The following is a 13,874-nucleotide window of genomic DNA, read 5'->3' as shown; positions in this document are numbered from 1 at the left end:
AAAGTGATGTTAATTTTTATTTCCCCAATGGTTAAAATCCACGGTAAATTTTATGCATTGTATGCATGTATGTACCCACCAACCAAAACGACATGATCACGTTCCTGTATAAGGGAAAGAATATGGCAAGCTAGAAAAAAAAGCATTCCATTTCAAATATTTATAACAAACAAAGCAAATTTCATAAATCAACAATTAATTGTTCTTTCATTATTTGAGAACAGCTTGATAAAATGCTGATATAAGGCATAAGTATTCTTGGTTTCAACTTCACATTTCAGTAATTGTATGTATAGAACAGTAACAAAATAGTTTCTACAAGTCAGCAGAAAAGGACTAGTTTTGTACTTTGAAGTATTATCATAGAAGAAGGTCTCAGTACTTCATTGTTTCATAAACATGGCCTGCCCCCCCCCCCCCCAGAGAAAAACTGATTTTAAAAATTAAAAAAAGCACAAAGAACAAAATCAATTAAAAATGAGTTGAAAAAAACCCAATACACTCTGAAATTCATCACCAAGATTTACCAGAGCCCAACCTGGTCCCTGCAATCTTAGCAATAATATGTGAGGCATCGTAGTGAAATCAGGCGCTTGTCAAAATAATGAAATCGAACAAAAAAGCCATTTTTCCGCCAGTTTGGAAATACCTATCTAATTTTTGTTTTTTGGCCCAACACCTTTTTTATCTATATATAAACATATTTCCGTGTGAATATGGCTGAAAAACATTGGATAAACGCACAAAACATTTTCAGTTGCCAAGGACTCTCAAGCTATTGGAGTTACCAAACTGTGAAAGTTGTTTTCTCGCTAATTTTACCTCTTTCAATTGCAAATATCTCGACTTCAATTCAAATAGATGGGTATTTTTTTCATTGAAAGCAAGGCATATGAACAAGCTTTTAGAAGATACCAATAACTCCTTACGCCCCTAAACAGACGAGCCCCTGATTCAACCGCATCGTGACACATATGTGCGAGAAAACATATATGTTTAAGCTGCAAGAACTTCTTGATCAGGACCTAAGGTAAGAGAAGCATCCCTACGACAGGTGCCAGATCTGGTTTAACCCTCAGAAGTTGGCACATCCACCAACTAAACGTTGTATTATTGTTTTTTTCTTGCTTTCCAAACTGATCACAAGCTCTCCTTGCCTGTACTTTTCTGTACCATAAAACACTGTACCAAATCTTTGTTTCCTAGAACTTTCAAGGATAATTCAGGCCTGTAGCTGGTGCCTATCTTTTGTATGCTGAAAATGATAACGTTTACATATTTCGACCAAAACTTGCTGCAACAAAGCAGGAAATACACCTGCAACTAGTACGAATTAAGTCTAAGTGAGTAAAATTTAGTTTGAGAAACTCCCGAAACTAAACTGATACATAAAACTGTGCGGAACAAAATTTAAAGGTTGACTTGAGATAGACATGAGTCTTCACATCGAGAATGTCACAACGAGCTTTACTGGTTCAACTCAGTAAGAGTATTTTCTCATAACAGTAATTTCATTACCCAACTCCATCAAGAAGCTTCGAATGAAATAAACCTATGGAGTGTATACCCTATTTACATCATAGTCAAAGGCAAAAAGCATGTCTCTCTTTCCCCAGAGTGTTTTTGTATAGATGAAGGAGAGCTTATTCTCCTCTGCGGTGATGTTGAGACGGTCAAACAATTCAACGAGCGCAGACTGGTAGGCGACTTGGACAGTCAGCTCAGCATCGGCATTGGCTTTGGCCAAAATAACTCGACTTTTAGCTTCAGCAGCTTCAGTGACTTCTCTGGCTGCAAAAGAAACAACACATTAGGAATCAGCAGTTTTCATTTGATCAGAAGGATGAAGTTTTGTTAAGCAAGGGCTATATTTTCTTGTTTATAACACTTCGCTTTGGGAAGCGTGAGGCAGCATCTTCAACCCACAGAACAGCAGACTTTAAAAACATGATCATCTTTCCAACTACATCACAGGATCCTATGTTTTTTCAGAACTCACTTTCCACTTTCAAAGTCACGTTTCATTTCTTATATTTGAATATCAGATTCTTTTTTTACAATTCTCAACTGGAATTCAGTGGAAGAGATAGGTTGACAGGAAATATATTTTTAAAACACATTTAATTGACCCAAAACATTCTAAAACCCCTGCTTTTTTATGTGTTTGTACATGTGTCTGTGTGTGTGTGTGTGTGTGTGTGCGTACGTGTGTGTGTGTGTGTGTGTGTGTGTGTGTGTGTGTGTGTGTGTGTGTGTGAGTGTGAGAGTATGAGAGTAAGTGTGAATACATGGGCTCACAACTTACCTTGATTCAAAAGATTTTTCACTAATGCTTCAGTTTTCTTCTCTTCTACAGCTGTTTCTTGAAGATATAGCTCTCGTTCTACCTGTATCTGTAAATATACAATTTAAAAATAATTAATGTACAAATGTAATATACAAGTCTGATTGACTGTGAACAGCCATATGTCACTCCCAATACCCCAATTAACAAAACAATTAGATCTAAGACCATCAATGAGCTGCAAAAATAGTCAAACACAAAGCGCTCAGAAAGGTCCCTTTTTCATTATCAAGTTACTGGGTTTTTTTTGTCAAAGTTTGAAGAATACAAGACAGATCATTCATGTAATGTCATTGTAGCAGATGGAAAAGGCAAGTTTCTTCTATTCTTTTTATCACTTAAAAGAGTGACATTTCAGGTTAAGTGGTTAAACAGTGCCTGTGGTGTAACGGTAAGGAGCTTTACTGTCACACATGAAAGATGTGATTTCGAATCTTTCCTGAGAGAAAAAGATTTGTTATTTTTTTGAGTGTCTCTCTCTATCTGCTGCGACACCGAATCCCTCCCAGACAGGGTTGGTGTTAACAGACACGGTCGAAGCAGCTTGTCTCCTAAATTATCTAAATTGTGTTGATGGGGACAAAAAACACCTACTATTAAGGTAGCTATGAAATTGTGCATGTAGTGTAGTACACTGCTGTTGCAATCAATGCACTAAGGTGTTGAGCATTATTACATAAGTTCAAGTATATGGTTTCATCATAATCACACAAGCGAAATAATCTTTGGAATAACATGAAGGGGCTAACCCAGGATAGAGAAAGGAGGAAAGCATTTATTCGCCTATACCCCGATCAGGGATGAGAAAGGCAATGATGATGATGATGAAAGATAATCTAAATTTTATGTCAGTCCCCGCACATCATTTTTCAAAACTCTATTCTATTCTTAGATTTCTAGAGTTTTTTGCTACTTGTGTTGATGCTGTCATTAAAATGGTCATAAAATAAATTAAAATTGCCTGATTTTTAATTTAAAAATTAAAAAGTACAAAATGTTCAAACTTTCAACTTCTTTAGATATCTGTACTTTATTTTGAAGTTTCCAAACCCATCGTTGATAGTTCCACAAAATTGAAGAGAGATACAGTAGTCTCCGCCTAAACGCACGCCATACAAAAGCACGCTCCGCTCAAACTCACGCTATCGTCATCGGAAGGGATTTTTACTATATAATTTAGAGTCACTCCCTCTAAATGCACGCTTCGATCCGCGAAATATGCAAACAGGTAAAGCTTGACAAAGGAAAATTTTCACAACAACCTGCACAGCTTGCATAAGACAAGCCTAGAAAACTGAACATTTGGTTAAACTGCCCCTCACGCCGAACAAAGAGAGTGATGGACAGCGTTTTCACACCCAACTTTATTATTTCGTTTTAACGTTTATTAGAGAACATAAAAGACAATAAAGCAGTTTTTTTTTTTTAAAGGCACAATTTTTTAAATCAAAACAAAATATGAACCTAAGCAATTTCATTGACGCAAATATTTCCTCTCCATCCCTCCCTCTATCTCTCTCACACCCCTGCCCCCATCACTCCTTCTCTCTCCTTCCTCCATTTTTTGTCTACTCCCGCACCCCCCTCCCGTCTCTCTTTTCATCTCCATATTTCACCCCCCACTTCACTCACCTGAAGCACAACACTCCGTAGATACAAGTCCATGACCTCATCAGGGATGGACACCCGGCCCATCTGGAAATATCGCAGTTCCACGTGACGTCCCACATAGCACTGACCAACAGGCAGACAGTCTGGGGGGCCGCATGACGTGTTCTGGGCGGATGTGTGGTTGTTAGGGCACCTGGATGGGCAGCAGTCGCCTGGAAGCAGAAACATACTGTTTTTAAAAAAGCAAAACAAAACCCAAGAGTCATTTTTCAATAAGGTAGGGGAGAGTTAATAAGGTAGTGCTTGATGAAGCCCACGTGGGACGCTCAATGTAAAAAAACATTCAGGAAACGGCAAATGCAGTTTTTGGGACACATAAATAGACATAAGGGTCTTGAATATTTAGCTCTCACTGGCAAAATTGAGGGCAAGCGAGGAAGGGGAAGGCCCAGAACAACATACTTGGGGAACCTAAACAAATGAGTAACGGGGAAAGATCAGGGAAACGTGGCTTTTTTTAGAGCATCCAAGCAAAGGAATGAATGGAGAACCATGATCGCCGATGTCTGTCGCAGATTTGGCACTGGATGCTAATGATGAGAGGAGGGTTGGGAGACCTTTGAGAATACTTGAGGTGATGGGTGGCATGTGGAGCCTGGAGAAGAGTCACAGAGAACAATGTATAGAAAAATGGGAAGACAGGAAATACTATCAAGAGATTAGCTTGGGATATGGAAAGGAGGAAATGAATCAATTGTCCGTGGCCTGTACCCTGAAGCAGGGTAAGAAAGGTAGTGAAAATGATGGTGAGACAACAGGTTGGAATGGTTGTAAAAACTACCAGGCAGTTACTTTTAGTAAAAGTTATACGGCACTTGCAACACAATAAGGTCATATAAGTGCTGAAGATTTGGGGTGTTAGCAGAGAGTAACAAACACAAAAAAGAAGGGAGAGAGAGAGATAGAGACGATAGACTTCTTATAGGAAAGAAGGAGCAAACCACACCAGAGCACCCGCCAACCACCCACCCAAGTAGTTAGTTTTACAAAATGTAATCAAGCCATGTGAGAGGGTGTGTGTATGCTGGCTCAAGGTCTACTTACACGCATGTTGGCGGCATTATAATAATAATTCTGTTTGCAATATTCATTCGAATATGAGAGGCAGCGTGGTGAAATCAGGTGCTCGTCAAAATAATGAAACTGGAGAAACTGGGAGTTTTCTGTTAGTTTGGCAATTTTTATCGAATTTTTATTTTTTGGATCAACACCATTTTTATTCAATTAAGAACACATTTCTGTATGGATTTTACTGAAATAGTTTCCACGGACTGTCAAGCTATAGAAGTAACCAAACTTTGGCGGCCATTTTCTCAATAATTCTACCGCTGAAACCAGGCGACCCAACCTCCTTCAATCTCAAATATATCGTCTTCTTTTCAAGATAGATGTGTATTTTTTTCACTGATAGCAAGACAATTGAACAAGCTTTAAGATGACGGCAACAATTCCACATGTCCAAAAATTGACAAGCGCCTGATTTAATTGCGTCGTGACACATATATGTGTGGGACAGGCGTACATGTGAACATGTGTGAGACTTTGTGTGCAAACATGTCTGTATGAGCATGTGCCTATGTTGGTTGGTATGAGCAAATATGTGACCATATGACAGCTTGGGCATGAGAAAATGTGTGTGTGTGACTGGTTTAAGGTACCATATAACGCATTTTGAGAATTTAAGTATTATTCCACTTTCAGGAACAAAAATAATTTCTGAACAACTTGCTTTGTATATTTTTTAGAAAACAAATGATCACAGTGTTTTCTGATTTGTATGAAAATTTCACCTCAAATAAAAGATTAGGAACTTCATAACAATTTTTCAATGCATCAGAAATGTTGGTACTGGTGTTCACAGATTGTGAAAGAGAAAACAAATCCGAGAAGCAAGAGAGTCAAGTTACCTGACAGAACATAGCGCACCCTGCTCTCCAGTTCAGCCTCCACATGATGTCTTCTCAGCCTGTATTTATCCAAGGAGAAATTCACAGCCGTGTTTTTCACAGTGCTCTGGATCAACTGTTTCATAACCTCAGGGTACTGCAGATTGTACCTTTTGTACAAAACCACTATCTCTGTTGGCCTGTGGACATAATGGTTACTGTAATGACGAAATGACATAAAGTCAAAGTTGTGCCAAAATGCAACTAGCCTTTTATTTTATTTGGTAGTACTACATCTATTTTTTTGAAAAACCCAAACAAAAATGGGCTAGCAGTCACAAAAGAAACACGCAAGGCAAGTTTTATCATAATAAGGTGATAAGTAGTCCAGTTAATCAGTTGGGTTTTTTTCATTTGTTTCAGAAGCAGCAAAAATGAGATGAGCCATATATGTAGTGCAGTGAGGTAATGTAAAATCTCCCTCTCAGTTTGGGCTACACAAAATATTATCTGAAGGTGAGTGCATGAATTTTTATGCTTGTAAAACACGTACATCTTTTACACCCCCTTGACATGGTTTTTGAGGTATGCCAACAAAATGAGTTACTTAAAATTCTTGCAATCTCGGAATGGATAATATATTGACCAAAAATGGACACAGGGGCCAAATTTGTAGATTTTCAATTGATGCTTTTTTCTTCAAGTAAACATGTTTTTTTAAATTATTTCATATTTTTACACTGTATGGACTCTACCCATAAATTTAATGTAACTAGTTCCATATAGCTGAAAATCTTAAAAATAACTCATTCTGGAAGCGCGCCTCCCACTTAGATAATTAAGGAGGAGGGCTGCTTCCATCCTGCCTGTCAGGTGTCAGGGCCAACCTGGGCTTAGAGGAATACATCATCACCTTGATAGACAAAGACACTTGATGAAACAAGTTCCCCTCTTAAGAATCAAACTCAAGTCTCCTGTGCTGATCTGAATTTAGACTGTGTCAATAGTGCCAGCCCCATCGTGATAGAGAAACTTTTTCAGCTCCCTTCCATTCAGCCTTCAAACTTTCACATGTTGGTTTTTAGTTTTAGTAAGAGTTTTATGGTACTTGCAACACAATAAGGTTATTTATTAAGTTTCAACCATTAGAGCTTTACTAGAGAGTAACATAAAGTAAACAAAAAGGTGCTAGAGAGTATTATACAAAGAAAAGGGGAGAAATAAAGATGACAGATATTCAAAGAAAGAGCAAATCATGCTAGACCGCACTGCAAACCATCCAATAACACATGTTAGTAATGTTTGTTGCTAAACGTGTTACAGCAACATGAAACTAAAATGTTGTACATGAGAGTACACATTTTTCGACTGCATCCAAACAATTTAGACCACTTACGAGGTCTGTCAGGGCCAATCTGGACTGAGTAGGACACAGCATCAGAGCAGATAGAAAGAGATACTTGATAAAAAAAATGTCCCGACACAGGAATTGATCTCACGCCTTCTTCACACATGGCGCAGAAAACAAACCATTACAATACAGAGACCAGTCAGTTTGAACATAATCTGGGTAGCTACACATTGAGAAATCTGAGAATTTAAATTTTAAGGCTGTAGATATAAGAAAAATAAAATACGACAAACAAAGTAAAGAGAGAGTTCCACATGAAAGCAAATTTACAATATAAAGAGTAGCAAAATAATCTTAACTTTTCACCAGACAAAGGTCTGACATTAATTATGAACACATTCTACACGCATAAAACTCAAACATTTTTAAGGAATCATACTTGAGAAAATACTGCAGATAGAGATGAAGGGTGATGCCTAAAAAGTCTTTGTTCATGATTTTCAGCGTCATCTCAACGTGATGTGCAGAAGCCTTGAACTTTATCATCTCATCCCAAGGGGCCATGAGGTTGCAGCTGGGGCCATACAGTTGGCTGTAGTCAACCTTGCCGGTGAAACTATTCCGGTGCAGTGCATACTGGAGAAAGTTCATTGTAAATATTTTACACTTCCATCCATACAATTTACATCACAAAAATCTTCATTTTAGAAAGAGTTTACAGCTCTTGCAATACAATTAGGTCATTTAAGGGCCATAGATTAGAGGTGTTACAAGAAAGCAACAATCACAAAAAAGTTGGCAAGGAGGAGAGATAAAAACAACGAACGTTTGATAAGAAAGAAGGAGCAAACCACACTACAGCACTTGCCAACCATCCACATAAAATCTTCAATACCATACAAGTGGACAAAAAGACAATCTTCGTTGAAGATTGAAGATCGAGAACCCTTATGAGTCACCTTAGAAGTTCTGCATTTGGGTGTGGGAGGGAGCGGGTTGTTTTACTAGTGTTTTTTCAATGAGTGGTCAGGTGGAAGGAGAAGGGGGGTTGAGGGCTAGATGCTCAGATTATTCCTATCATTTTGTTTACCTCAGACACTGTAGGTACGTAGCTCTGGTACCTGGGAACCAAAAAACAGGTCAGTGAATCCAGTCCACTAAAATAGGCAAAACAATATCAACTGTCTTTTTAGCTTATAGCTTAGCAATCCCGAGGAAGTGTCCTTGAAGTTTGCCCAAATGTACTGTGAAGTCTCCAGTATCAAGAGTGACACAAAGGCTGAACTGGAAGCAAAAGGAGAAACTATTAACATTGATCGCAAGATGCATCGAAGTAACTACACAGCAATGAAAACAACATGCCAATGCCAGGATGGAATATGCTCACCCCTGATAATGGCAGAACTCAATGCTGCACTACAAGTTCTCAATAATACATCTGCAGGAGATGACGGAATCCACAATATGATGTTGACCCATCTTTCTGAAGCTGGCCTGAATTCTCTCTAGAATATCTATAGTAAAGTATGGAAAACTGCCCAATACCCAGCAGCCTGACGAAAAGGTACGATAATTCCTATCACATTAAATCCGGTAAAGAACCTGCCTAAATAACCTCTAACAGACCCATCCAACAAACAAGCTGAGTCGAGAAATTATACGAGAGATTAGTAAAAGTGAGAATAACGTTCTGGTGGGAAACCCAGCAAAAACTATGCAGCCGGTTTTCGACCACTGCATAGCACAGAGGATCAGATAGCCAGGACAACGCAACACATAGCCGATAACCTTCAGGACAACTTTGGACCAAGACGAAAAGCAAAGAGGACCATACTCTGTCTAACAGAATTTTCAAGAGTCTTTGGCAAAGTGTGGCATACTGGACTCCTCTAAGAAACAAACACCTTAGAAATGTCCACCTATCCACAACGACCGATCAAGGCCTATCTAGATGACAGAGGGTCCAGAGTTTGTTTTGAAGTAAAAGAAAGTCGCTACTATCGCCTCCTCGCTACGTCCCTCAGAGCGAAGTATTATCACCACTTCTGTTCCTCACGTACATCAACGACATCGTCTACCCGTAGGCACCAACACCAGCCTCTTCACAGACGACCTGGCAATATTGGCATCCCATGAAAATCTTGACACCGCCGCCATGATGGTTCAGGCTGGTCAGGAAAAGATCTGCGATTGGTCAAACCGATGGAAGATGGAAATTAAAGTGGCGAAATGCCAATACTCTTTCTTCACGATATGGAGCCGTGAAATATCCTGGCGTACACAGCTTACAATGGGAGACGAGGAGGTGCCCTATAACAAAACACCTACCTTACTTGGCGTGACCTTCGATTGCAAGTTAACATTTAAAGAACATATAATAAACAAATTAAAGAAAAAACTAGCCCCAAGAGTTAATCTCCTCCACAGGCCCTCCGGCACAGACTGGGGATGCAGCAAAGAAGAACTACGAGAGACTCAAATGCAATGCTGCTTACAAACAAAGCTGGCCTCATCCCACTTGAGGTTAAGTCTAATATTGCAACTGCAGTGGCATACGAGAGAGCAAGAAGAGTCCCAGAAGACAACCTGATCCACGCATCAGCTGAAAGAACATAAAAAAATACGATTAAAGTCCATCAACAGTTGGAGGGAAGTGGGCCGACAGAGCTCTTATAACGCGGGACTAGAACATCTAATCCAAGAGCCCTTATGGCCAGTGAGTACACCTCCCCCAAGGAAGACCCCCTGCAATCTCACAATCAACTTCAAACTTGCAGTGTCCACGACATAAACGGATCCACCTAATATCCAACGTGAAGCAGCTTTCAAGACCGTGTGTCGATTACCTACGTCCGATCTCGATATCTTCACTGATGGCCATGCCATAGACGGCTACAGGTTATGTAGAGGAGGATACCTGTGTCTAGACAAATCTTCTGGGGAGGAAACGCGTATCCGTGCCCGCAGGACTATACGGAAGCAGTTACCGAGCTGAAACTACCGTCCTGCTCTGCACACAGCAATGACTAAAAAAAACACGTTTTCAAAGAATTCACATCTTCACAGACTCCCAGCCAGTCACTTGTTCAACACCTACTTGTTCGGAGTGACTGCAATTCGAACTAAGATGGAGGACAATATGAAGACCATTATCTGACACTGCTGTGAAATCCACTGACACCTACACATACAATGAATACCGGGACATTGCGACATCTACGAGAACAACCGAGCAGACAACAAGGGAGGCCGCCTCGACCAGTCCAACAATCCAGTCGATCTCGCATCAGCAAGCTCGTGCATCTCGCGTTACATCATTGCACACATGTGGGAGAAAGCACGAGTGCACGACTCCGTCGGGGGAAAGGTGAAGCCACCACCGGAGAGGGACAAAGAGAGAGAGACCTAACCGTCAGACAGAGAAGAGTGTTATCGCAGCTAAGATGAAACGCAAAGAACTCCATCCTGCAGGCATACATCCATGCAATAGGCTCCGCTCCCAATGATTCCTGTCTGGCGTGTGGCACAAATCCTGATGACCCGCAGCACGTACTGTTTGAGTGCCCGCATGGGGAATGCACAGAGAGGCCCGCTTATGGAGAACAACGCAAGACCGGACCTGGATGTACTCTGGATGAGGCCACACGAGCGAGGTTGCCTCCTACTGTCTGCCTGCGGCAGACTGCCACCCTCCTAACAGAGGCCAGCCAGAGGAAGGAGGGAAGGAAGTGTCCTTCAGTGAGACAGGTAAAGCTTAGCTCAAAACAAAACGTTGCACAGCAGCAACATGATGTGATGAAGTCTTACTAGTAAACCTACAACTTACTGTCTGCTTTGAAAGACCGGGTGATAAGACTGCAGTAATGTATCCTACAACTTGAAATAAAAACAGGAGTTACTCATCTTTCTTGAGACAGTGACCATCAACATGGTAGTTTCATGTGCATTAGAGAGTCCTCGACAAGCTTAAATTATAAACATGACCATACAATGTACAACCTCCGAAGTGAAAATCAACCATTCTTTTCTTTTCTAAAACCACATTGACTTTCTCTCAAGTTTAATGTAAAAATCCCTTTGAGTCCCGAGAAGCACATTGATTATTTAGTGCAGGGTAAAAAGAAATATAGATACACAGAAAGAAAAGAGGGAGAGTAAAGAATAAAGACCACCAGTTGTGCCTTCAAACCACTTCCTTCAAAATCCTGCCTTCCTCACCTCATAATAGTCCACATAGACAAAACTGGCCGGGAAAAGAGATACAAACAGCAGTAAGGCTCCAATAGCAACAGTAAGCACGCACACCAGACATATCCTGGTCTTGGACCACTGAGACATGGGGCGCTGCTGGCATGACGGGGCAATGGAGCAGAGTCTGGAGGGAAACAAAAAAAAATAATACATAACCAGACCAAAATTAGACATTATGACTGTCTGGACCTCAAAATTTTTTTCAGCAGGCCAACTTGACTCAATTTAATTTGCGAACAATCAAATAATAGCAAAACTGAGACGACACTAAGGAGATAATGAACGATGTTTGTTTTGTTTGAATAAATAAAGAGAACCACATCAACACAATAACGGATATTCAGTGCACAGGAAGATTAGGACAGACAGACAAAATGACAGCGACAAAGAGAAAAAAAGATGAACCCACCAGAAAACTTGGCTGAAGTCTATTGTAGTTTTAGTAAAATAAACTACACATTTCTACTAAAACTAAGAAGGGAAACATAATCTACAGGAGAGTGAGAGAGGCGAGAGGAGGAGGAAGTATACAGATCGATTGAGAGAAAAACAAACTCTAGCCTAAGAATGATAGAGGAGACGATTAGTAATGAAACAAAGAGAAACAGTTTAAATACAGATAGAAGGAAGAAAGAAAAAAAAGAACAGTGAGGGAGATGGAAAATGGTGCAAGATTATAAGTTTCAATATGAGTGTGCGAAAGAAAGTTGGTTCTGTTCGCAACAGCACATTGCACAGTCCGGTTTGGGTCAACATGTCCACTAAAATGTTAAAATACAAAGTATTAAAATTTGGTGTAAATACATTTTTAATTAAAAATAATTCTTTTAAATAACATAAAAAACTTAATACTAATTATAGTTTTCCATAAAGGTAATGGGCCAATGGCCTTAATAAAATCCAGAATTCCGTTGGGATCAATGAGGGAAAACAGACCTTGCAATTTTTTGCAGATAAAAATAAAATATTTCCTTCGGGACTCTCCGAAGTCTAGACATTCTGTTAAAAGGTGTCCAAGTCAAGGGTAAAATCTGTGTCGCATCTGACACAAAACGGCTTCTCATGTCCCTGAAGAAAGTATTTATGTTATCTGTCAGGGCCTTGTGTCCGATTCGTAATCGAGTAAAAATGACTTCATCTCTTCTGGAGAGGCCCGAAGGTTTTCGTGGACCCAGTTTGGGCTTAAAATTGTGTAGTTTATTGTGGGTTTGATTCCTCCAATGAGTCTCCCACAGACTGGAGGTGTAGTTTTTTACTTTATTTTTACAGTCAGTCTGTGAGAGAGTGTTCGTCGCTGATCCCAATAGAAGGGACAAGGATTCCTTCACCAGGAGATCTACCTGCTCGTTTCCTCGGATGCCCAAATGGCTAAGTAGCCATGTGAGCGCAATAATTTTCGCAGTTTCAGTCAAGGCATGTATTTTTCGTTGTAACTTAACTATTTTTGGGAGTAGGAGTGTGTAGTTCGTAAGTGAGGTGATGCAAGACAGAGAGTCAGAAAGGATAAGGAAAGATTTGTTAGGAGAATTTTCTACCGAGTCCAGTGCCATGTCAATGGCAGTGGCCTTCGCAGAGAAAATGGAGGCTTCGAGACGGAAAATCCTCTGGTGTGTACTATTTGAGGATATAGGGCAGCGGCACCCACAGGGGAGTCCGATTTAGAGCCATCTGTGAAGAATAGCTCCGCACCAGGGTATTTTTCTATATGTTTTTTGTATTCTGTTTTAAGTGTTTTGGTACTTGCGCTTGCTTCGGTGAGTGTGGTCATCTGTAAGTCTATTTTTGCCTTGGTGAGGTGCCGCGGAGGGAGTTTGGGGAAAAGAAATTGTTGGATGTCTTGTTTGGAAAATTGTACATTTTTAAGGTCCTCAAGAACTCCGAGGCCGAAAGGTTTGATGAGTTTTTCGTTGTTTTGGAATTTGTTTATGGTGTCTGGGTTTGATCTGAACATACAGACGTGTGCTGGGTTCTCTGGAGTTGAGCTTTGTTTAACTGCATATTGTAGTGAGAGTTGTGTGTGTCTGAGTGTGAGTGATGGTATGTTTGCCTCTGCCTGGAGGCTCTCCACTGGAGAAGTGCGGAAAGTCCCCAGGGCGAGGTGGAGTCCTTGGTTTTGTACTGGAACTAACATCTTCAGAACGTGGGGTTTTTCCGATTCATGGACCTGACAGTTTCAAAGGAGGAGGGGACAGCATAAAGGAGGGTATGATGGGCATGTCTACTTATACACATAGATATATATGAGAGAGAGAGAGGGAGAGATAGAGAGAGAGAAAAAAAGAAAGAGCGAGAGAGAGAGAGAGAGTGAGTGAGAGAGACAGACAGACAGAGACAGACAGAGAGAGAGAGAGAGAGAGAGAGAGAGAGAGAG

General features: G+C 40.3%; 1 protein-coding gene across 4 annotated transcripts in view; it reads right to left on the bottom strand.

Annotated features, from left to right (window-relative positions):
* Positions 1-1,124: 1,124 nt before the first annotated feature.
* The window catches only part of LOC101857183, a 27,569-nt gene continuing 14,819 nt past the window's right edge, over positions 1,125-13,874 (bottom strand). For all 4 annotated transcript variants that reach the window (XM_005096803.3, XM_005096805.3, XM_035969333.1 and 1 more), the window contains exons 5-10: positions 11,471-11,627; positions 7,692-7,888; positions 5,923-6,101; positions 3,977-4,167; positions 2,306-2,393; positions 1,125-1,791 (exon numbers count right to left, since the gene is read on the bottom strand). In XM_005096803.3, coding sequence (XP_005096860.1) covers positions 1,553-1,791; positions 2,306-2,393; positions 3,977-4,167; positions 5,923-6,101; positions 7,692-7,888; positions 11,471-11,627 — 1,051 coding nt within the window. In that variant the 3' untranslated portion in view covers positions 1,125-1,552. The remainder of the gene's footprint in view (positions 1,792-2,305; positions 2,394-3,976; positions 4,168-5,922; positions 6,102-7,691; positions 7,889-11,470; positions 11,628-13,874) is intronic.

The sequence above is a fragment of the Aplysia californica genome, unplaced genomic scaffold (assembly GCF_000002075.1).
Source record: "Aplysia californica isolate F4 #8 unplaced genomic scaffold, AplCal3.0 scaffold00138, whole genome shotgun sequence".
Classification (NCBI taxonomy): domain Eukaryota; kingdom Metazoa; phylum Mollusca; class Gastropoda; order Aplysiida; family Aplysiidae; genus Aplysia; species Aplysia californica.
The sequence above is the reverse complement of the archived record's forward strand: the minus strand, read 5'-3'. Positions and strand labels throughout refer to the sequence as shown.